At 42.3% G+C, this 23958-nt stretch overlaps 1 protein-coding gene across 1 annotated transcript in view; it reads left to right on the forward strand.

Annotated features, from left to right (window-relative positions):
• The first annotated feature begins 3346 nt into the window (after window positions 1-3346).
• Window positions 3347-23958, forward strand: part of ADAMTS5 (ADAM metallopeptidase with thrombospondin type 1 motif 5) — a 48648-nt gene continuing 28036 nt past the window's right edge. The window contains exons 1-2 of the mRNA XM_010956847.3: window positions 3347-4972; window positions 16024-16156. Of these exons, the coding sequence (XP_010955149.2) occupies window positions 3869-4972; window positions 16024-16156 (1237 nt within the window). The 5' untranslated portion in view covers window positions 3347-3868. The remainder of the gene's footprint in view (window positions 4973-16023; window positions 16157-23958) is intronic.

Here is a 23958-nt window from a genome sequence, read left to right on the forward strand (position 1 = left end):
ACTGTCAGTTTCTCTGAACATTAATCATGGCTTATTCATCTTTATACGTCTCCAGAGAACCTCCAGAACATTTTACAGTGGGCCCTCGACATATATTTGTTGCATTGGGTGGACTTTAAAAGATGTTGCAGATTTAGTATCACATTAGGGGGAAGAGATTTAGGTTAGGTTTCAGGAGAGCTGGCCAACAGTGGACTTTTGACCACAGACAAGTCACTGGGCTCTGTTCTTAGATAATCCCCAAGATATTTCCAACCTGTAATATCCTGGAGTGGAAAGTCTCTCTCCCTTTGGGGAAATGTAAAATTACGTATCAGGTGTGATCATATACTCTAGAAATGCAATGGAAAGTTCTCATTAAAAATGCAATAATAAAACTGCTACTTGGAATAATGAAATGATGAAGTAGCAATTAACCCACCTAAATGTTTTATCTTTCTGCTCTAAAAAAGAAAATAAAAACCCAAGCTACCTTCATCCAGAGCAAGTTATTTCTTTGGACTGACAGACATTAATTTTGAATGTTTCTGGAACAGTTCCTCCTAATCTACAAGGGTAATATTTAAAAAGTATTATGAAATGAATGTCCTAAAGTGCCCAAGTTATTCTCACAGCAAAAAAAAAAAAAAAAAAAAAATTATATCCAAGTACAAATTTTCTGAATATGTAAGAATTTACTCATTATATTTATGAGCTGTATTAGCTCCTGTCCTTGTGAATATATGGTTATACTTGATATTCACCTTTGGGGCTTGATCTGTTTCTACCCTATCCTTCAACATATTTCTAAACATCTGAATATTCTATCTGAGTACAAAGATCATTACATAATTAAAATGGAAAGCTTAAAATTTAAAGGCATGATTTATGTAAGACATGTAGTGTTTCTGAGAGAGGAGAAACCATTCACTAAGAAGAAAATTCAGCTGGATTTCTTTAAATGCTAAATAAGAGATCTGCTGTCTGTGAATCCAAATAATTGTAATTCGTAAATTTACACCACTGTCATCTAAAATGCCTGTCTACCAAAATGATCCTTTGAAATTAACAATAATAAAAAGAGTTCAAGTTACTGAATCAAAGTTATTTCAGAGATGGTATTTAGTGATAAATATTGGGCCACTTTTTACTGAAATTGGTAATAATAATAATAATAACAACAACAACAACAATAACAAATGCTACCAAAGGGCACAAGGCAATGACCACTGAAGAGAATGGCCAGCCCAAGACATGGAGGCTTTTGAGGGGACAAAGAAGAGTACAGGACTCTAGGTTCTCCTCCTTTATTTCTTGATCCTGATGTCTCTAGTTCCTCAAAATACTCAACTGGTAGTGTTGCCCTTGGACAACTGACCACTGAGAGACTGAGGGTTATGGAATTAAAAAGCAATGGCCTTCAGCAGTAGTGACTTCCTCCCAAATCTTGAGGTATTTCAGAATCCACCAGAGGTTGCTGGGTGGTCTGGGGACCCCAATGATCGGCTCATTTATAAACGAGAACTAACTCCCAGGACACACATCAGTCCTCGTCCCAGATGACTCCCGAGGGTTCTCCAGGCGCAGGGCAACAGGCATCATTGCTGAGCAATTCTGGGATTCCCTCCCAGGTTCATCTCTACTTCAGGGACCTCAAGCCAGTTCGGGACTCTCCTGATTCCCTGAAAAGTGATCAGATCCCCCAGCAAGGATAAAAAAAACCCACCAGCATCTTGGGGTGCACAGAGGTTGCCCTGTTATCCTTGGTATGCATCCCTGTGAACTAAACAAAGGTAGAAAGACATAAATGTGCTAAGTATGGTGGATTCGTTTTTCCCTAATATATTCATTAATTTGCCTAAAGAATAATGGGGCAGGAAGATGCTCTAGACCCTATACTAAACCTGACCATTACCAGCAGTGGCTAGAAAGGCCTTGGATTTTCCTTTTTTTTTTTTTTTTTTTTCCTTTTAGATTTGATAGTCTGAGGAAAGATAGAGGAGAGAGAAACCAAGGAGGAGTAACAATACCACTCACGTCCTAAAAAGCACCAACCTGCGTCCCCTCTCCTCAAATGTCTTCTTTTTCTCCTAAAAGAAATTTCTAGGAATTGGTCAGGGCCAAAGGTGATGAATGGTTGTTTTAGGAGATATAAATACAAAGGATACGTATTTATCATTTAGGTATCATTTAAGCCGAAGTAAGAAAAGTGTGGGCACATTTTTTTAATCTGGGGGGGTTAGGGGGATGAGCGCAATTCCCTTCAAGAGTTAACTCTTTCCCGCCCTGCCTTCTTAAAGCCAAGCAAAGGAAGTTCCAGTCATCCGGGATTAAGTGACAGATTGTGGGCGCCGGTGAAAGGCGCGCTTGAGAAAGGGGGGAGCCCGCGGCTAGCACACAAAGGCGGGAGTTCCCAGGCCTCCGGCGCCCCTGCCCGGGGACACCGCAGCCCTCAGGGCGCAGCGACGCGCCAGGAAGCGCCCGCGGCTCTCCGTCTGCTCGGCCCCTCCGCTGGTGGCTGGGAGAAGTTAGTCACCCGGAGCCCGAACCTCGCGTGCGTCGGAGCGCGAAGAGGCCGGGGAATGGGACGGGAGGAAACCGGGTACCGGGACGGCCGACGTGGGGCGAGAGGAGCGCGGGGCGAGGGGGAGCACGGGAAGCCGAAAGCCCTTGGCTGGTGGATGCAGTTGCAAGGTCGGCCGGGCCGGAGCGCACCGGCGTGCAAAGGGGCAAAACTTGCGGCAGGAACTTCCTACAGAGGCAAAGAAAAGCCGGAGTGAAGGAGGCAGGGAGAGACTTGAAACGTCTCAGTAACTTAAAAAAACACGCCAAAACACCCTTTCAGGAGATGAGGTAAGCCGAGGTTAACCAACCCCGATTGGTTGTGAAATATCAGACAAACCCCGAGCCACTGTGGCTTTAAATGAGGCCAAGGAAATCTTCTGTTTTTCTTACTCAAACACTTTCCCCCTACCTCGCCCTTGCTCCCTCCTTCGTCCCTCCTTCCACCTCGCCGTGTCCCTTCCTCCTTCGCGGTCTCCCTTTCCTCGATCACCCCCCTGGCCCGCCCTCCCCCTTCTGATTAGGCGCGGACCGGGAAGGGTGGGAGTGGTGGGGGAAGCTCTCCCTTTAAGAGGCAGCTTGCAGTGACGAATTGTTGAAATTGCCATTGCAGGATGGCATGCCGCTATAAATTCATTGTTCCACCTCCTCGCATCTTCACAGCGCTCGCGCTGCTCTCCGCGCTCGCAGCGGCCGACTGGGGATGACGGCTGGCAGGAAGACACTGCATCCAAAGGGACACGGACGCGCCTCTTCACCGGCTCGCCGAAGGCCGCCCCTTGCATCTTTGTTTTATTTTTTATGGCTTTTTTCCCTCTCTTTCTTTCCTTCCTCCTGGTTCCACTAGGGTCAAGGAAACCCACAAAATAAGAGAGGAAGCGGGCTTCGGAGCTTGGAACCCCGGCGGGTCCCGAGCAGCAAGGGGACTGGAGGCAGCCCGCACCCGTTGCCAGCCTGGTGCGCGGCACCTTCTTACTTTTCTTGGTGCACCGATCTTGGCCGCATTTGGGGTTGATTTGGGGTTTTCCCCTTTTCTCGTACTTGCTGAATCTCCAAAACCCGGCTTTTTTCTTTTTCTTTTTTCCCCCTCTTTCCGGAGCACGAATCCAAACATTTTCCAAACCAACAAAGAAAAGTTCGCACGTTGGCACCGCGGCCGGGACAGGCTGGCGCTGCTGCCGGGTCCCCTTCCCTCCGACACTTGACTCAACCTTGCAAGCAAGCAAGTGTATGTGTGTTCCCACCTCCCGCCCCGGTAACTTCCAGAGCGAATAACAAATTCCCATAAAGTCCCCGTCGCGCAGCCCCTCCCCGCGGGCAGCGCACTATGCTGCTCGGGTGGGCGTCCCTGCTGCTGTGCGCGCTCCGCCTGCCCCTGGTCGCGGCCGGCCCCGCCGCGGCACCTGCCCAGGATAAAGCCGGGCAGCCTCGGGCTGCAGCAGCGGCCGCCCAGCCCCGCCGGCAGCAGGGGGAGGAGGCGCAGGAGCGGACCGAGCCTCCGGGCCATCCGCACCCCCTGGCGCCGCAGCGCAGGAGCAGCGGGCTTGTGCAGAACATCGACCAGCTCTACTCGGGAGGCGGCAAGGTGGGCTACCTCGTCTACGCGGGCGGCCGGAGGTTCCTCCTGGACCTGGAGCGGGATGGTTCGGTGGGCGCCGCTGGCTTTATGCCCGCAGGAGGCGGGCCGAGCGCCACCCGGCGCCACCCGGGCCACTGCTTCTACCGGGGCACCGTGGACGGCAGCCCCCGCTCCCTGGCTGTCTTTGACCTCTGCGGTGGTCTCGACGGCTTCTTCGCGGTCAAGCACGCGCGCTACACTCTGAAGCCGCTGCTGCGTGGGTCCTGGGCGGAGGCCGAGGACCGGCGCGTGTACGGGGATGGGTCCGCGCGGATACTGCACGTCTACACCCGCGAGGGCTTCAGCTTTGAGGCCCTGCCGTCGCGCACCAGCTGCGAGACCCCTGCGTCCCCTCCAGGGCCGCGGGAGCGCCCCTCAGCGCACAGCAGCCCCGATCGAGGCAGGGCGCTGGCCCCGCAGCTCCCGGACCAGTCAGCTCCCTCGTCAGATGGGAGTCCGGGACCACAGACGTGGTGGCGGCGGCGGCGGCGCTCCATCTCCCGGGCCCGCCAGGTGGAGCTGCTCCTGGTGGCTGACGCGTCCATGGCGCGGTTGTATGGCCGGGGTCTGCAGCATTACCTGCTGACCCTGGCCTCCATCGCCAACCGGCTGTACAGCCACGCCAGCATCGAGAACCACATCCGACTGGCCGTAGTGAAGGTGGTGGTGCTGGGCGACAAGGACAAGAGCCTGGAGGTGAGCAAGAACGCGGCCACCACGCTTAAGAACTTTTGTAAGTGGCAGCACCAGCACAACCAGCTGGGGGATGACCATGAGGAGCACTACGACGCAGCCATCCTGTTTACTCGAGAGGTAGGTCCGGCCTGGGTGGGTCGATGGGGCACTGGTGTAAGGAGGTGTAGGTCAAAGGGGCAGTCTTGTTGACAGTCTGGTTTCTCCCACGAACCGCCTGCTGCCACGGATCTGCTTACCTGCCTCTTGCAGGAAACCCAGCCAGCCTCCAACTTTGCTCCTGTATTTGGAGTAGAGCCAGCAGCAATGCCCTGAATGACCAAGCACCTGCTTAGACGATCAATCCATCAATCAGGGCGGACACCTCCAGTCTGAGATATGGTGTCATAGATGCATGAATATGATAAAATGTGGCTAGAATGCTTGCGAAAATATGCATCGTTAAATGGGAAAAGGGGGAAAGCCAGTTTGTCTTTGGAATCAGAGATTTTCTACTTGCCAGTGAACATAAAGATAGAACTTTGTCCAACCTAATGGTCACTTTTATCCACGACCTTCCTTGGTAAATGTCCATACCTTCTTACTTAAATCCCCTTCTGTGACTTAAGCCAAAGGAAGAAATTATAAAGGAAGGACTCTTTTTTTTCAGTCTGACTTCCTAATGGACCTCTTACATGTCCAAGTGGGTGGAATCTGGGTTCTTTGGATGGAAGGGTTTTGGGAGGGCCAGGAGGACAGAGAAACCCAATCTTGTGAAGTTCCTTAGCAACTGCTTTGCCTGGTCCTCCAGTGCACAGTAAGCACTGCTCCGCCCTCCACAGCTGCTGGTGAAGGGTCACATCCAGCTTGCACGTTTGGGTTTTGGACAAATATGTTTCTGAAGCCCCAGTGTGGAAAGATCTGGGCAAAGAGTCAAGACATGAAGGAATGTTTTCCCAGGGTTTCCCTCTTTTAAGAAAGAGGGTTACAGGAAGGGAAAGAAACTGATATTTATAGGCCCAGAGGCTCTGGGAGGAACACAATATCCATCAAGACCACCACAGAAGTGTGACATCCAAACACAAAGTCTGGGTTGGTTGTGAGCTCATCTTGCTCAGAGCTCTGAGCCTCACTTTTCACAGCTCTACTTCTGATTGGCAGTCTTAAGTCATGCTCTCAGATGCCTGGTAAAAATGGACTTTTAAAGCTCATTCTTTAAGTGTTTGAGATCCACCCAGGATAGATGAAGGATCAGAAACTTTGAAATATTATGCAAAATCATGGTACAAAAGAGAATAACCAGAACCAGGACGGGAAATTCAGTGACAGCTTACAGGAGGTTTCAGAATCACACAGCTTCACCACCTAATTCTCCTATTTTTACTAAGGCACCCCTGGTATGAAGGAAAAGTGTTGATAAATTTGGAGTGGAGCAACACTTGTGGTTCATGGGGTGGACATAAATGTAAACCACATGTAAATAAAGACACTGGAGGGCAGTAGTTTAGGGAGAACTGGGCAGCACACTTTGCAAGATGGAAAATCTTTCTCCTCATTAAGTGATCTCCTGGAAACCATCCTTTAATTTTTCTGCACAGCATTAATCTTTAAAACAAAAGGACATCCATTTTTGTAGCCTTTCATATGAAGTGAAGTTCTCCTGTAAAACTATCCCTTTCTTATTTGGTTTCCAAGTGGTTTTTTTCTGGAGGGGAGGGTGATTTTCTTCTTCTTCTTCTTCTTTTTTTTTTTTTTTTTTTTTTTTTTTGGTAAGCAACTTTCCATGTCTGGATTTTTTGCTTTGCTACATCACAAGAGGCTGCCAAGAAGGAGGCTTCAGAGAGTTTATGGAAGGAAGTTCTCTAAAGACAGAGGAAAAAATACTTTTGTAGGCATACTACTCAAAGTGTTCACTAGAACACTTTGAACATTTTAATGGTTCACTTTCATTTTTTAATACAAATGCACATTCCATAATTTTTAAATAAATAAACATTAATAGGAGATCCAATTACTCCCTACTTCCTGCCCCATAATTTTCCCAACTGCTCCTTAGAAAAAAGGAAAACTAGTCATTGATTCTAAATGATTTGTCTGTTGCTTTTTCTGGTTTTGTTTTTTGTTTGTTTGTTTGTTTGTTTGTTTAGATAGTTAACAATTCCTGTTTTCCAAGCTCTGAGATATATCAGTAACTTTTAAACAGATAAAGCAAGGAGGAAATAAATTACCAGCTGTCTTAATTTTAATAAGTATTATAAGAACATTCATTTTTCAAACTAGTCCACCCATGGAAAATATTTGATCTGGGCCCTCCCTGGCCTTCTTGCCAAGCAGCAGCATACTTTCAGTAAAGTAAATCTCAGTTTGTCGTTGACCCTTTGTTATCTACATCTAACTTGATGAGAACCAAGTATCTGAAAAGCACATTATTATGAATATATGCACCTAATTTAAAGGAGTGCAATTAATTAGGGGGCTGAGAAAAACACTACGAGACTCTCATGCAATATTCAGGAGTACTTTAAAATGCAATATTAAACTCCACCTAATACTTTAGAATGTGGAAACCAAAAGGACTAGAGGAGGAATGATCTGGGGGCTTCAGTCTCATGGAAGTCAGATAGCTAAGCCCTGAAAAGAAACTTTCATGGCTATATTTTTTTTCAGTGAGAAATACCCAGAGTTGGCACCAGGATGCTACTTTTACAACTCTGTTTTGAATGTAAGAGGTACGTTGCCTAGCAGCCAGACGCCAAGCCATCAAATCCATGTTTTGATGGGCTCCTAGCACTGTTCAAATTCTATGTCCAGATGTCTTCTCCTAAACTACTTGTTTTTCAGGCATGAAGCAAATGTGTGAGGATATGTTTTCCACCCCTGTTTACCAGCCGCGGCCACCTTGAACGTTGTGTCTGGGTGTCAGCAGAATAGCTCTAGTAATTCATTTATCAAACTAACAGGCTTCACTGTCAGGACTGTGCCCCAGTGCTCCGTGCTGTTCTAATTAACGAAACTTAGCACCAGTCACTTTTCTGCAATCCGAGCCCTTTTCCTTCTGCAGTGGCACTTATGCTGGAATTCACACCACTTCTGCCATCAAACAGTAGAAATCCGATCTCCCCAGCATTTATGTTTGCTGTCCAGGATCCTTTTCTGGTTCCTGGCTTCCTCTTTTATTTTAAAATAGTTTCTTTAAAGGCAAACTCTCAGTCCCATTTTGGAGATGATGCACTATTCTTTAAAAACAAAGCACTTACCTGCTTGAGGACAAAACATGAAAATTGTTGTACATTCCCTCACCCCTGCACACCGTGAAGGAAAGCTTTACTTTTTCATGGATGGAAGCATTGGCTTGAAACTGAACCAGTTTAAGAGCTATATAATATAAAAGGTTCATTCACTTTCATTAACCATCCATGTGCCAGTTAACAGGCAATCCTGTCTCAGCTAACAACTCTGTTCTACATTCTGCCTTCTAAAGCTGTGGTTGGGACTCCACCCAGCACCACCAGCTGTTTCCCTGTAGGATTCTGACAGTGGGGGCCCTAGAGGAAGACTGGAAGCTTGGAAAAGGGACAAGGAAGTGCTTTTTCTTATTTGCTTGTAGGCTGGATTGACTAATTCAATCACCTGTTTGAGTTCAAATCCCATTTAAATTCAAAAGCGAACCCTTATCAAGGAATCCTAGCTGATAGGTCAATTCTAATCAATAAATAAGTTAGAAATAGGAAGACAGGGAGCAGATTCATCAGCTCAAGTTGACATTTTAAAAATAAATTGTACACACCAGAAACTGACACAACATTGTAAACTGATTATACTTCAATAAAAATATATGTACATTAAAAATAAGTAAATAAATAAATTGTGATTGAAAATTACTGAGAGTAGGTCGTAAAAGTTTGCATCACAAGAGAAAAAAATAATAACTATGTGTGGTGATGGATGTTAAATAGACTTGCCGTGGCAATTGATTTGCTGATTTCATATATACATACATTGAATCATTATGTTGTATACCTGTGTGAACCTAACATAGTGTTGTAAGTAAATTCTGTCTTAATTAATTAATCGTGAAGAATATTTTGCAAAATTTAAAGTCGATGAAATCAGAGACAGTAAACCATAGCACACAGGACATATTTCGCTGTCATCTTTCTCACATTCAGCACCTGTCTCTGAGCATTTCCTATGTGTGAGACACTCATTCAGGGAGCTGAAGTCAGCAAGATGGAAAATACCTGGTCTCTGCCCACCCCGACTTATTACCAGGGGAGAGGAAACAGATACATGCATAAATCACTCCAGTGTAAGGAAAACTCTCGTAAATGCTGTAATTGAGCTATAAACAAAGTCTGCAAAAGGAAAGAGGAGGGAACGGTCAACTGTGCCCCTGGATCTTTATACAGACTTCATTGTAAATGTAGAATTAAATTGCTCCTTGAAGGGTGGATAGATCTGATTTGGACTCAACCAGCTTTTCCTGAGCACTTCTCAAGACACTATCCACAGTCATAAACCATTTTGTAATTAATTCATTCAACAATCGGCAACCGTAGTAACAGTATTATGATTTGACAGATAAGGGCATTCATACAAAGATAAATGGAGATAAACTTCTGAGTAACAGCTGACAAACAGCAGAGAGGGAAGGTCGTCGTGTCTAGTGGTCTCTAAAGTAAAAACATTACAATGAATGTATTCAAACATTCAATATGTTTCTAATAGGCAAAGAGGGATTCAGAGATTTGAAAAGTGGCCCCTTTCCTAAAAATCTATTACAGGAAACAGACACGGAAATGAGTATTTGCTGTACAGCATGAAGACTTTTATAATAGATGTGGTCATTTGACATCATGGAAGTACATTAGAAGGTAGCCTAGCCCATCTGAGTTCAATCTAGAAGAAAGAGGAGAATTAGCTCAATCAGAAGGAGGAAGTAGGCATTGCAAACATGCCAGACTTCTATGTGCAATGGCCCAGAGGCAGCCTGGTGATTCTGGGAAATATAGAGGGTTAGGTGTGAAAGGACAGATGATATGAGAGTGGAAGCATGATAGATTAGTCTAGAGAAGATAACCAAGTTATAGAAGAAATTGTATGCCACGTGTATTAGTCTTTTTGGACCACCATAACAAAATACCGTAGACTGGGTGATTTAAACAACTGAAACATACTTTCTCAATTCTGGAGGCTGGGAAGTTCAAGATCAAGGTTTCAGCCTATTTGATTTCTGATAAGAACTCTTCCCAGCTTGTAGACTGTTGCTTTCTCACCATGTGCTTACATGGGGGCGGAGGGGTAAAGGGGAGAGGGGTAAGATGAGAGAGAATTCTCTGGCGTCTCTTACGAGAACACTGATGCTATCTGATCAGGGCCTGCCCCCAACTTATGCTTTTACTTAACCTTAATTACCTCCTTATTGGCGCTATCTCCAAACACAGGGACATCGGGGATTAAGGCTTCAACATATGAATTTAGACAGGGACAGGGAACACAGTTCAGTCTATAGCTTAAAGAGTTTAAAGAATTTAAATTGTAAGTTAGATTTAATGAGAATCTATGGAAAGAGCGTTGACAGGAAAACAGTGTGTTCTTAAATGAGCCTTCTGGCCCAAGTAGTTGGGCTGGATCCTGTAGGAAAATCTACAGGCTATTTCAGTAATCTTCAAGGCTTCAAGAAGAGATTCAAGATGGTCTAAACTAAAGCAGTGGCATTAGAAATAGAAAAGCAGGAATGGAGTCAGTAAGTGTTTTAAAAAAAAAAAAAGTGGATATGAGTAAATTAATCCTTTCTAGCAGGAGGAATATTTGGGCTAAGGTTTAGAGCCAAAATGTTGATGAGATATGCTGAAAACGTAGACAAGATGGATCACGAAGGAGCACCGAAGGCTGACAAGAAAGCCTAGTGGAGGGTTTTATATGCCAGGCTAAGGTTGGGATGCCTTTTAAGTTTTGGAGGAATGGTGGAATCTTCTAAATCTGGGCTTTAAAAGGAAACTGACTGCAGCATCTGGGTAGGGAAGTTACAGGAGACAAAAGGACCATTTCAAAGCCTTAGGTGATGGTCCAGGCAGGAAGGAATGAGAAAGAGAGGATAGCTACATGAGACATTTGGTTGATGGAGTCAGTGACCTCAGTGACCAGATGCGGCAAGTGAGAGACAGGCAAGTAAATGATGTCTCCAGGTATCTTATCCAGCCCTTCCAATTTCTTGTTCTATGGAATATCTTTCTCAGTGCATTTGATATTTTCCTGTACCTCTAGATTATTGAGTTTCACCAGACACACCACAGAGATAAAGACCATGCTGTATTGTTTGTGGCAAAAAAGGAATTTGCTTGACCAAGTACAGATTATGAATGCAAAAGATAAGAGTAACGTCGAGAAACATAAATGATGATTTAACAGCACCATGATGAAGTCAGTCCAGGAACTGGAGTGTTTAGATATCAGTCTGAATTTCAGCCTCACCCATCCCAAGTTTGCGATTTGGCCACTAATTGCCCCTGAGCTTTCATTTCTCTGTCTATAAATTGAAGTATTTCCCCCTAATACCAACACATGTGTAGCTGAAACAAACCCTAGAGACCACTTGGCCCAAAATTCTTATGCTGTTGATGAAGGAAGGTTGTCTCAAAGTATGTAAATAGTTTATGCAATGCTTCTTACTAACAGAGTTGAAGTTAAAGCCATCTACCTTCTCATTCACTGTCTCTAATCAGCTTCCATTCCCACTGTCCAAAATGATTCTTCTGAGCATCTGTTCACCTCCATCCCCAACTTCCTCCATCTTTCCTTCCCCTTCTTACTTCACATTTATCAGAGAAAGTTTCCCATCTTGGAACTCTGGGCCCAGACTATCTTTCCAGCTATCCCTGCACAGCTTCCACCAGGCATGTCCTGTCCTCTGGCCACCGCAAAAGTGTGGTCATTTCCAGAACAACCTCTCCCTGCCTTTTCCTACCCTATGATGCATTCACTAGTCTTTCCTTGTTCGAATACCCTTGCTCTTACACTGTCAGAGTTCTTTTCATCCCTTAAGATGCAGTGACCTCCTTTAAGACACGTTGATTCTCACAGGGAGAGCTCTTCAGTTCCTCCTTGCACTCCCTCAACAGTCTGTTCAATTGCTTCTCTCATGACATGTCTTGTTTTGCTCACTAGCTCATGGTGTTTCCTAAGGATCAAGATCAGATCTCATTTTATTTACTCACCGCAGTGTCAACGCTCAGTACAGTGTCTGGCAGGTTGTGGGCGCACAGCAGTTGTCGTAGGAATAAATTCCTTCCCAAGGAAAGCGCCTCCGATCCAGCCGAGCTCTCTATGTTTGGTGTTACCTAGTTGTATCCAGAACCATGGATAGAGATTGCATAACATGCATCATCATTAATGGGTGCCTAACAGACCCAGTCAATGTGGTCTCTGCTGAAATTCAGATCAGGACCTCTGTTGTTGGAGACTTCTGTTTAAGTATCCAGGCAAGCAAATGACACCTCAAAAGTCGGATCCTAGGACACATATGAATTCTGGTGTGTAAGTGTTTGTTTGCATAATACTTATGACTGAAATATGTACCCCACCAGATTCTTCTACCACTAGTCCCTCTTCTCTAGAAAGTGGGTAGACAGATAGGTAGAGACACCCAAGACTGGTTAAACCCTCTTCTCTGCCCTTCCCTTGAACTCCAGGCTCGTCCTTACCAGGTGGTAATGTCTATAGAAACAGCAAGTACTCTTATTTAACTCCAGATGCTCTGGCACAAGGTACTCATCCTTCGTTTTGACTGTGGTTGCTGCAGTTGTGATGATATCTGCTCTTAACAGCCTTTGTGTTTCCTTCAGCTCCTTCTCTCAGTACATTTATGCTGCCTGAAAGACCAATCTCCCAGTCAGGACTTGAAATCCTTCATCTCCTGTTATTTCTCCCACTTTGCACACTCATATCTGCTTAGTTTACTTTCCCCACCCAGTACTGACCACTGGGATTTTCCACGTTGTATGATTTTCTAAGCCTCTGCTTCTCAAGGTAGCGTACTTTGCTGACTCCTTGCCTCCAACTCCATCCACAAGAATAGGCCTGAGGTACCACGAGTCTGTGTAAATTCCATGATAAATCACAGATATTCCCATAGTCATAATCCTCTAAACAGCCACGCCTGTTCACCACGTCAGTGACCTCCCTGTCAACTCTCCGTTGGTCTCACTGACCATCGTGGCTCTATTTTTGAATTAGATGCAATGTCCCAGTCCTGTCTCCTGGCCAGGAACACACCACAATCCCACTAGTTAAATCTCTGCATGCTCTTGCTACCCTGACATTTACTAAGAATTGTACTAAATCTTCTGTTACATTGTTGTCCACACCGTTGTTGTCTATACGATATTAATATCGTGATATGGTATTGATCCTGAGTGAAAAGGACCATCTAACATAACAAAGATGTAACTTACCTTCAGATGTAGATTGACTAAGCAGAAAAATTCTTGTCAGCGCTTTTAATTCATTTGCCTCTTATGTGGATACTGCATGTGATTTACATTTCTTTAGTGTCCTCTGCCTCCAGATTCAGAAGGTAGATAGATAGATGATAGATAGATAGATAGATAGATAGATAGATAGATAGATAGATAGACAGATAGATAGATAGATGCTGTTGCCCCAATATTATCCTTACTCCTGTTCTGAATTAAAAAAAAAAATCCTATAAACTTCAAATAAGGATTGCACCTGTAAATGTCATTATAAATCACCATCAGAAAATAGACATGAGTGTGATGTGATGCACCAGCTGAGTTTTAACACATTGGAGTGAACATTGAATCACAAAGTACTGCAGGCATTCATTGTAAATCTTGAGGAAGAAACCATAACTGGGCTGCCAAGGTTTGAAATTGCATGAGTGAAACGGAAAGGTTGCCAGTTTCCAAAATTACAGTTACAGAAATGTAGACTATGGCTATGTACTCAAGGGGTTTAATCAGTGTCATTAAAAAAAAAATAACTGCTTCTGTTCATAATTTTGTCACATGTACATATTTCCATGGCAAAAGGCCAAATGCATTCAATGCAATTCAAGGATGACAAGGAGGGTTGATGGCCTCTAATGAGCAATTGATTACCAGTAAACAGAGCTCAAGAATCCACATTAAACTCTGTTCTGAGCAAGAGGGCCATTCCCATTAGCTGTGGCTCTTCATCTAAGCTCATTAATGAAGTAAAAAGTAAGAAGGGGAAGCAATTCTTGGGTTTTATTATTTGAAGATAGCAAACCCCAAATTTTGAAGATAAACATAAATCTCGATTTAAAAAAAAAAATCGGCATGTGCAGAAATAACCAACAGTGTCTAACAATTCACTTAAACCATGACCTGGTCTTTGGTCTTAAAGCTACTAAAATGTTTGGGGGTTAAAAATGAATTAAAACATGGATTGTACTATATAATTATCTCAAAGACTGATTGTTATGCAAAAGTGTGTTCCAATTTCAATTTTAAAAACTACTAATTTGTTCTCGACAGTTGCAATTTGAGATCCCACAGGATGACATATGAGGATGCACAGGACACTTTGGGAGGCTAGTATTGGTCTGGTGACTTGATTCACCAAGACTTCTTGGCTGAGATCTCCACTGTCTGAAGCTGTAATGACATGGTGGCCACAGTGCAATTCATCACAGCTGGGAGCTCAGAATATATGGAACACAATAAGGACCTGAAAATGTACTAGAGAGACCGTAGGGTATACCTTTTAAATATTCTTTACCATAGCAGGTCTTTTATGCAATGAAATAGAGAAGAGTTAGAAGAGTATGTTGATGTTGAGTAGGCGGCGTTGGTTATGTAGTAATAATGTCTTGTGCTGGCTTCCTGGAGTCTGCTGAGGTCTTGCTAGCACACAGCATATTAAAGGTGTGTGAGGTCTGCATTGCATCTGCCTGTATGTCATCAGAAATCATCTCAGCTGTAAGCAAATGTTTATTGAGTTCGTATCATGAGCCATAAGATATTGTGATAGCTGGGTAATAGCTGTAATGGAAAGAACACAGATTTCAAATAGTTAACAGTCATCTTTCATAGTAATTAATATTCTAAATTTTTTCTGCAATTTTTTTATTTACTTAAGGCTTACCAGGATAGTGTCATGTTTTTGGCTATAAATATACATACTTTCAATTGCTTTTCACTGCAAAAAGTAGTCAAAAACAAGAAATTCTAATGTTCATGAGTACTCAAGTAGTGTTTAAGAGAAAGTTTATCATTACAAATCTATCATGTCAAAAAATTTGGCATGTATTTTCTCTTTATGCTTCATAATTTAATATTGTCTTGTTGATTTCTCTTTCATCTCAACTGACAATTTGAACCATTTGTGAGGTGCGATAATGTTTCCCTTTGAAAATCTCTTCTTTTAGGGGAATGGAAAGGAATTTATTAGGGGTACGCTGCCATAGACGACAGTGGGCCACACAGTGTGAACCCTCATTTGAGAATCTCTTAAATGCTATGCAACTTCTCACCAGAAAAATGCATACACTCATTTATATTAATATTACACATATTTTCTGAGGATTGAGCAGGTTGAGAAACACTGCCTTCAATGCTACGGGAAAGAGCACATACATTTCTGAAGATACAGACTCTGAAATCACAACTTGATTTGGAAATGAAGAGATGACCTTTTGAGAAATTATCCTTATGGATTAAAATGGAATTTTCTATCCAAATTACTAATAAATTTACGTTCTGCCATAAATATGTAGTTGGGGTTTGCCCCTGGGATGGAAAATAAATTATTAAGCCCAGCTTCCGATAAATTTAGAATGAATTTAGGTCAGAATATTAAGGCTTTCCTAAGCATGACCCGCTGTGAAATTGATCATGGCCTAGCTATCTGCATAGACACCATACAGCTTGGTTAAGGCTGCGGCTGCTACTGCAATGGACAAGCTACAATCTTCTGACATCTTTTAAAGTGTAGTTGAGTCCAATCATCCTTTTTGTGCTTCTGGGCCCCAGAGAAGCTTGGAAGAGTCAATGCCGTTAGTTTGTCTTTGGAACATTTCCAGAGCTGAGCCAGTGACACCATACACATATCCCAGTGTTGACATCTGGGGAGAGCATGTGGCTCCACAAGGTGGCTCCTTCTGGATGGAAGTTGATTTTAATGATTTCTCTCTTTCTCCCGGGCAGGATTTATGTGGGCATCATTCATGTGACACCCTGGGAATGGCAGACGTCGGGACCATATGTTCTCCCGAGCGCAGCTGTGCTGTGATTGAAGATGATGGTCTCCACGCGGCTTTCACCGTGGCTCACGAAGTTGGTATGCGGTGCCCGTTCTCTTCCCTGGCCAAATCAAACACTTGTAACAGCTGCAATAGGAACCAGAAGACTTGGCAGTTAATCCCAGATTTCTCCTGGTTCAGATGTGCCATTGGGGATTACATTTGTTTACATTTGCCCTTTTAGGGTTAACTAATAAGAGAGAAGGAAAGCGAAGTCAGGCACACACAGTCGATATTTCCTTTCCGACAGTGCCTTTAAAAGTTTAAGAGAAATTCGCTACTGCCACTGGCTTTGTAAGCATCCGTAAGTGACTCTTAGAATTTGTTACAGTTGGCTATGGCACGCAGAGATGTTTCTGTTAGCAGTTACTCCATTGACTCATCCAGGGGTAATCAGTTTACACAGAAATGCATCAGGTTTTATTCCACTGTGAGTGAGAACAGTCTGCTCCTGTCAAAGGTAATCAATAGCTTATGGGCAACATTCCTGTCTGGTTTTATAGCAAAGCAAGTGGAACAAAACCTCACAGTCATCGGGGTTTGTTTTAAAATGTCTCTTCCCTGGTTTGTTTGTCATAAGAAACTCACCTAAATCCTAACACTAGTAATTTAGGACGGAGTTGATGGTTGAGAAACATCTCCTCAATTAGGAATATGTATTTCTTAACCATTGACCTAGTCTACTAGGTATGTAAGAAGTTTAGTACTTAGACACGTGAGAATTAGACGCATCCAGGTTCAGCTCTTTCTGAAGTGTCTTCTACCTGTGTCACGGTGGTCTTACTATTTAAACTCTCTAAGCTTCAGTTTTCATACCTGAAATATAAGAATGACAGTGTATATTTCATTGAGTTTTTAGGGGCCATGTGTAGGTTATAGTTATTATTTATATCCATATCCACGTCTGTTTTGGTTTTTAACTAGTTCATTTACTTTATATATTTTTTTAACTATAGTCAGTTTACAATGTTGTGTCAATTTCTCGTGTTCAGCACGATGCTTCAGTACTATAGAAACATACATATATTCATTTTTATATTCTTTTTCACCATAAGTTACTACAAGATATCAAATATGGTTCCCTGTTCTATACATTTACTTTTTAATATATCACCTTTTAGCATTATCTTTTGGGGGCAAAGTATGGTTTGATAATTATTGTACTTTTCTTTGCTATATTTGATTAAACAGATTTAGTTTTCTTCAGCCAAAATCATCATTTTTAAATAGAAATTAAAACTTTTTTTTTCCATATTCCTCATAAGCAGAGAAAGTTTCACAATGTGTTGATTTTGGGCTGCTATGTTTTCTTTGGGGACTTAAAATAACTTCACATCAAAAGTATAATTGCATAAGTCGGTGTATCAGAGCAGTAAAATAGAAATCAGTAGTTAAATTCCAATTCTCTTGTGTTAATCATGACCTTAGTTTTCTTAACTGACGCCCTTGGGCCATCTAAGCAGAAAAAACCACAAACATAACCACAAAACCACCAATAGCATCACTGATAATAATTCAGTTTAACCCTTTATTAATTGAGCACCTTTAGCTTCAAGATGGAGTCCCAGCTCTGTTTCCATGTCCTGTTTTATCAGAGGCAAGAGATTCAGATGCTCCATCTCCATATCTTCCCTAGTAGGTGGAATCAATGAGGCACAGCTCCCTGGTGGCTGCACTAGAAGACCTGGTGTGCCTGGAAATGTTTTTAAAACACAAACCCCATTCCGTGTGAACTTCAGGGTTGGCGTTGTGTCTTCACCTCTCTCTCACTCATGCCTGTTCAACTAACTGATAAAAATTCAGCCTAACTTTGATTCTTCATCAATGTTTATTAGATATCTATGTGTGTACAGGAATGAGTGGGAGAAACACAAGAAGCCTCCAAGACAACATTCCACTTTTGCAGCAAAGCTAAGAATTAGTTCAAATACTCAAGAGCATTGTAATTACGTAGCTAGAGATGATTTTAAAAGTGTGCCAGTAGTTCATCAGCATTATTCAGAGTGGGAGAAGTCCCATAGGAAAAGTTCCCAGCCCTGGGCAGGCAGAGGCTGGTTCGTCTCAGACCAAGCAGAGGAATGATGAGAAAGAAGAGACAGAGAAGAATTGTGGCGTCAACTGTCCATATGATTATGAGCCCTAAATCCTGACCTTCTAAAGAAGAGATTACAGATTCCATGAAGGAAGAGCGATTTTCTTCCTTCAATCCTCTAGTGATTTATTTTCACACATTGACAGCATCTGGGAGCTTTCTTTGTAAGGGAACCACTGTGGCAGTAAATATAGCTTCTTTGAGGCTGCATTGACCCTGAGGGCAACTGGACTGGAATGAAGAATCTTCCAGCATTTCCCAGCCCTCCTGAGTTCCTAAACCAAGAGTTCACATAGGCAGACAAAGCAGTGAGAGAAGTCGGAAGCTGGATGCTGGTGAGAACAGAAGTTTTATTAAAACTATGTACAATATGAACTTTTCTTCATACTATGAGGATATTGGACATAGTTTTAAGAGAACAATGCAGGAGAAATGTCGGTTTCTATGCAGAAAAAAATCTAACCTAAATCTTTGATGTGTAACTACGCTGTGTGCCCTTTCGTTTCTTGGTTGGATCATTTCTATTTACTTCTTTAGAATTCTCTGTCAGTCATTCTCCAGTCAAACAGTGCCTACTTAATGTCCCTTTTTGTGTTACGTATGGCCTAATCTGAGAAGTTTAAGGTCCGGGGATAGGGGATATGGATTTAATTTCCCTTTCATAAAGGGATCTGGCTTTCGTTCACTTCATTTTCTAATTGTTTTATTATTCTTTAATTTCACTTCTTGCCTAAATATTGTGAACATGTGTTATAAAGTATGAGCTTTAAAAACTTTAGAGAAGATAACCTTACAAAATATTTCCCAATCATCTGTATGCGATTACAGAGCTTTGCCTCTGCAGGCAGTGGGATCTTGGGTAATACAGCTCGCTGTTCTGTTTCCAGCTCTTTATTTTTAGCTCCTTGCTTGAAACCATCAGCTCAAATTAACTCTGCTCTGGATTCTAATTCTACTCTGTTCTTATGTAATTTCCTCCCTTCCCTTTTATTAGACATTTACTACTTTCCAGATTTGGAGGTTATATATTCAGGCTACATATGGTGATAAAATGACGTCGTGAAACCTCGATCTTGCTAGAGTGTTTTGAATTTGCTTGTCCCATTCCAAAATGAGCAACTTGCTTCATGCACACAGTATAAAGATGTTACTGTGTTCAATACATAAGTTGTTGAGAAAATTTCCAGACTATTCCCATGATTTTTCTACTTTATTTTTTCTGTAAGCAGTAAAAGGATATATTTGATGAAAAATAACACTTTCATCAGCCAACTTAAGGTTTCTCATAGGATGCCTCATTCCTGGCTTCCTCTTTCTATACACGGTGGTTTGAAATACAAAGTCATTAGAGTTGAATAAAAAGCTCTTCATCCCTTTACTCCCCTTTAACCTGTTCTTTTACTCCCTCCATTTAAAAATATCCCTACCCCGAGAATTTTCACGTAAGGTAGATAAAAGCAAGCCGGAAGCCCTTATCTTGCACCTTGTCTGTCCATGATGTTAAAGTCATAATGAAGTGACTTAAACGAACAGTTCTGAAAAGGGACTCTTCGTGTGCCACATGGCAATGGGAACACATCTCCTTGCCTGCTCACTCTTTCCAAAGGAGAGCTAGATTTTGGAGATACGGAGTCAACTGATGCCAGGAAAGAGACTCTAATGAGTCTAGACTCTGCATAGGGGCGACAAATTGCCTGCCTTTTTGTTACGTTACATGTATGTCAACACTGCGTAAATTGTTAGGACGTTTAAGAAAGCTGTTTTAAACTATCAAGAACACAATCCCCATCCCTGGGCCTTGGGTTGAGGTAAGAACATGGTTATAGCCATTTTACAATCCAAATGTGAACCGTAGCAAGTTTCAAGTGAATGTAAGTTTACATTTGGAGTATATACTTTTAACTTGTCGAACTTTTATTATCTGCTCGTAATAATAAAGATTTCACCTGCTGCCCACATGGTTCTTCAACATCATAATTTTATTCATGTCGGGCCAGCTTCTAACATGCTAGAGGGAACAATCTGATTTTATTTAGACTAATGGAATACATGATTTGCCAACATGCCGAAGCTTGGCTTTAGATTAATTAGAAAATGTGCTAAGTGAATCTCCACCGTGAAAGATTCCAGAATGTCTCCTAAGCTAAAGTCAAAGCCAGGTTTTCAGCTGGAAGCTGAGGAAGTGGTCGAGACACAACAGTATGGCAGCCTGTGTTTTGCTGTGGTTACAGGGAGTTCTCTGGTTGTGCTGATCTACGTGTGACTGCCCCCACAGATGATTAGATTAAACAAGGCCATGTTTTGAAAAGCTGCAGAGGCCCACGAAACACCACAGACCAAAGGCAAGTGCACAGAATCAGATGTCAGGACTGGCTGTGAGATGTGAGGTAAAAGGAAACTCGGATTCAACTGGGTATTTACCTCCAAACCCATAGCTTTAATCAACATAAACCAAACATGTTTTTTTTTTCCTCCAGTTTGGAGCTATGCCACATTCTGGCTTTCTTGGCCCCCAGATGAAAGGCGTTTGCTACATGTCCAGTGGCAGCATTGAGAGATTTGGTGTTTTAGCATCAGTTTGTTTGTTTGTTTTTAAATCAAATCCCAATTTTATTTCTCTAGGGGAGGCCTATAGGTTTTTCTGCCACACGTATAGAAACTCAACAGGTTGAAGATGGCATAAAATAAATATATCACACACTCAATGTGTGATGTTTTTTCCTCTTATGATTAGAAAATTTTCCCTTCTCTCCCAAATCAAGAGTCTCTAATAATATCACAATTTATCAAAAACCACTGAAGACTAGATACTCGTAAGTCAAGTTATAACAAATCCAAGTTTTCAGTGAGAACAATAAAGTCAGCTAACAATCACTGCCCATTTATATTTGTTAAGCATGTATTCTAAGCACTTTGCATCTTTTATATTCTTTAAGCTTCACAAAATCCCAGGAGCTAAGTACTTTAAATGAGTCATCCAAGAGAGGAGGACACTGCCATGCAGAGAAGTTTCTAAACTAATCTAAGGTCAAAAACTAGCATACTGCTTGGGTATAACTGGAACCCAATTCATCTGACTCCATTGCCCAAGATTTGGGTATTATCCTATAATGACTTGACAGTGTTCATTTTGAAGGAGATAATCCTGAATTTGATTCACAAAGATATTGACTCAACTATTTATAAGGTGAAAAAAATGTGTTCTCTTCCTTCCAAATTACATCATTGATGTAAAGTTTTGCTTTTATGTTTAATGTTTTGAAATGAGGGTTTAAGAGTTTTCTCACTTCTACATAAGGACTTGTGTTTGAATAGACGTGTACCATCCAATTGTTAAGAGTTCCTGGTCCACTTCATCGAGGATTCTAGATTCTGATCCCATGTGAGCGTTTGACTCCCTTTTCAACCCCTGGCAAGACCTTCCTGCCCCCTTAATAATCCCAGCTGGAAAATTAGGTAAAATAAAAACATGACCTCATTAAGAAACAGATGTTTCATCTGAGCTGGGCTTTCTTAAGTAAACACATTACAGAGCTTCTTGTGACATTTTTTAAGGATGTGGTGCTATGTCCCCTTGACCATTGGTCAGTTTGGGGTCAGGAGACAAGAACTTGTAATCCTGTTTAATTTACAGACCAAAGTCTAGAAAAACAACCAAATTTACTTCCTGAGGTTAATGTTATAAGTCAGCCCTAGCTGTAATACCTGAAGCTGAGTAAGAAGCTGAACCAACGTTTTCCTCTAAAGTATTGTGCCTTTGCTCGGGGGGCACATTGTCTCAGATTTTCTAACACCAGGTTCACATGTGAATTGAAGGAGGCGAGACGCTTTTTGAATCCACATTGTGAATATCAAAGGTGAAATGTATTTAATGAAACGTCACCCGCTTGCTAATTGAAAAAGATGATTACTGTACTAGAAAAATTATCAGGTGACTAACTGTCTGCTATTTCTGAACTAACAACATGACTCAGACGCTTCCCCTGCAGACTTTTCTGTGACATAATTTACCATGAAATTCATTTCCTTAGCACAATTCAGATAACTCCTTCCTGGTGTTGCTTTGTGTGATGGGCACTCCTTAGCAGGACTGCCGTGTTCATGACATGGTTTAGTATTTATTAAGAAGACATCAGTATTTTCTACAGACACACTTATAATTTACACCTTGATTTTTACTAATGATTTCGAACAAACAAGTTATAAGTTCTGGGGTCTGCATCACTTGAGGAAAATACTAGATTAGAGCCCTGCGTTACTCTGTACATTTCCCTCTGACTTCAGTTGTGCCTCTTTTTTTTTATTAATTTAGTAGATAAATACAAGTGCTGTTAACAAGTGCACCCTCTTCACAACTGTGTTGGGTCCTTAACTGTGTGAGGTGAGAAGTATTTTAGCTGAGAAGTATTTTGCTGAGAATTATTTTCCAATTACAGAAAGATGCACAAAGAAAGGTAGCATTGTAAATAAGATTGCTTAACGTAGCTAAAGCATACAAACCTCTCTTCTGTCTTTTGCATGCCTCCTGATTGCAAATGGTTCCAAATACAAAAGCTAATTCTTCCTTAAAGCCAGACTTTGGCATCTCTGCTTTAAACCCTGACCTTGAACCCTGGTTCCCTGTATCTGTATCTCCCTTATCCTATCACTAGAAGTTTTCCCGTCCTGTTTCACTCAGGGAGCTTGGCTGAACTTCCTCAGATCTCTTCATTTACCCTTCACAGTTGCCTTGACTCCTCTTCACCCTTTTCCTATGCATGGACTTGAGAAAGAAATATCTCTCGGGAGGAGGGTATAGCTCAGTGGTAGAGTGCATGCTTAGCATGCTTGAGGTCCTGGGTTCAATTCTCAGTACCTCCATTGAAAAAAAAAATTAAATAAGTAAATAAACCTAATTAGCCCCCTCCACCCCCCCTGAAAACAAACAAACAAAAAAGAAATCTCTGAGTGCCTTCCTCCGTGGGGTTTTGGATTCAGTCACTCTGACTCCTTCAAAACCTCACCCCTCAACTGACTGTTTTTCATTGCTCTAAAAACTCATCATAAAATACATTTTGATGAAAACAACAATACATTATTTTAGGAATTGTCAACATTTTCTCCAATGCTGTTTTTTATTCTCTGGGGCACGTGTGTTTAACCCCCCACTGCACTAACCCTGCCAGAGTCTGTTTGTGGGAGAAACGCACCATCTCCCATCCACACCTGTAGTTTTAAACATCTCCATGGGTGACTTAGGAACAGACTCTCACTGGTAAAAGGACAAGGTCCTAGGCGATCAGCGACATCATGATAAATTCTGATTCAACCCTTCACAACATGAAATGTATTGTTGTTTTCTGTGACGTTATATTTGACATTTCCTAGATGCTAGATTTTTCTCTGCTCATAAGCTTTTAGTATTATAGCAAGTTGTCTCTAATGTGAGTGTCCCTTTGAAATAGTTTTTGCTTTTAGATGTGTCTTGCCATGTCAAGGCTCAGAGATATGGGCAGATTTCAGCACCATGACTGAGGGATCACATTTGAAAAATCTCACCTCTTCGGCTGTTCACAGCCTTTAGTATGCCTGTCACGTCTCTCCTGAAGAGCTTCCAAACATCCCTCACATGGCTTTTCCATTTCAATTCCTCTCCAGCCCCTGCAGGGAAATCACACAGGTCCCTCGCTGTGCCTGGTTCCAGCTACTGTGGAAGTGGCTGCCAGTTTCTCTGGGCCCTGAAATGTTCCTCAGTGGCCATGACTCTCA

This window comes from Camelus bactrianus, chromosome 1, assembly GCF_048773025.1.
Source record: "Camelus bactrianus isolate YW-2024 breed Bactrian camel chromosome 1, ASM4877302v1, whole genome shotgun sequence".
NCBI classification, from domain to species: Eukaryota; Metazoa; Chordata; class Mammalia; order Artiodactyla; family Camelidae; genus Camelus; species Camelus bactrianus.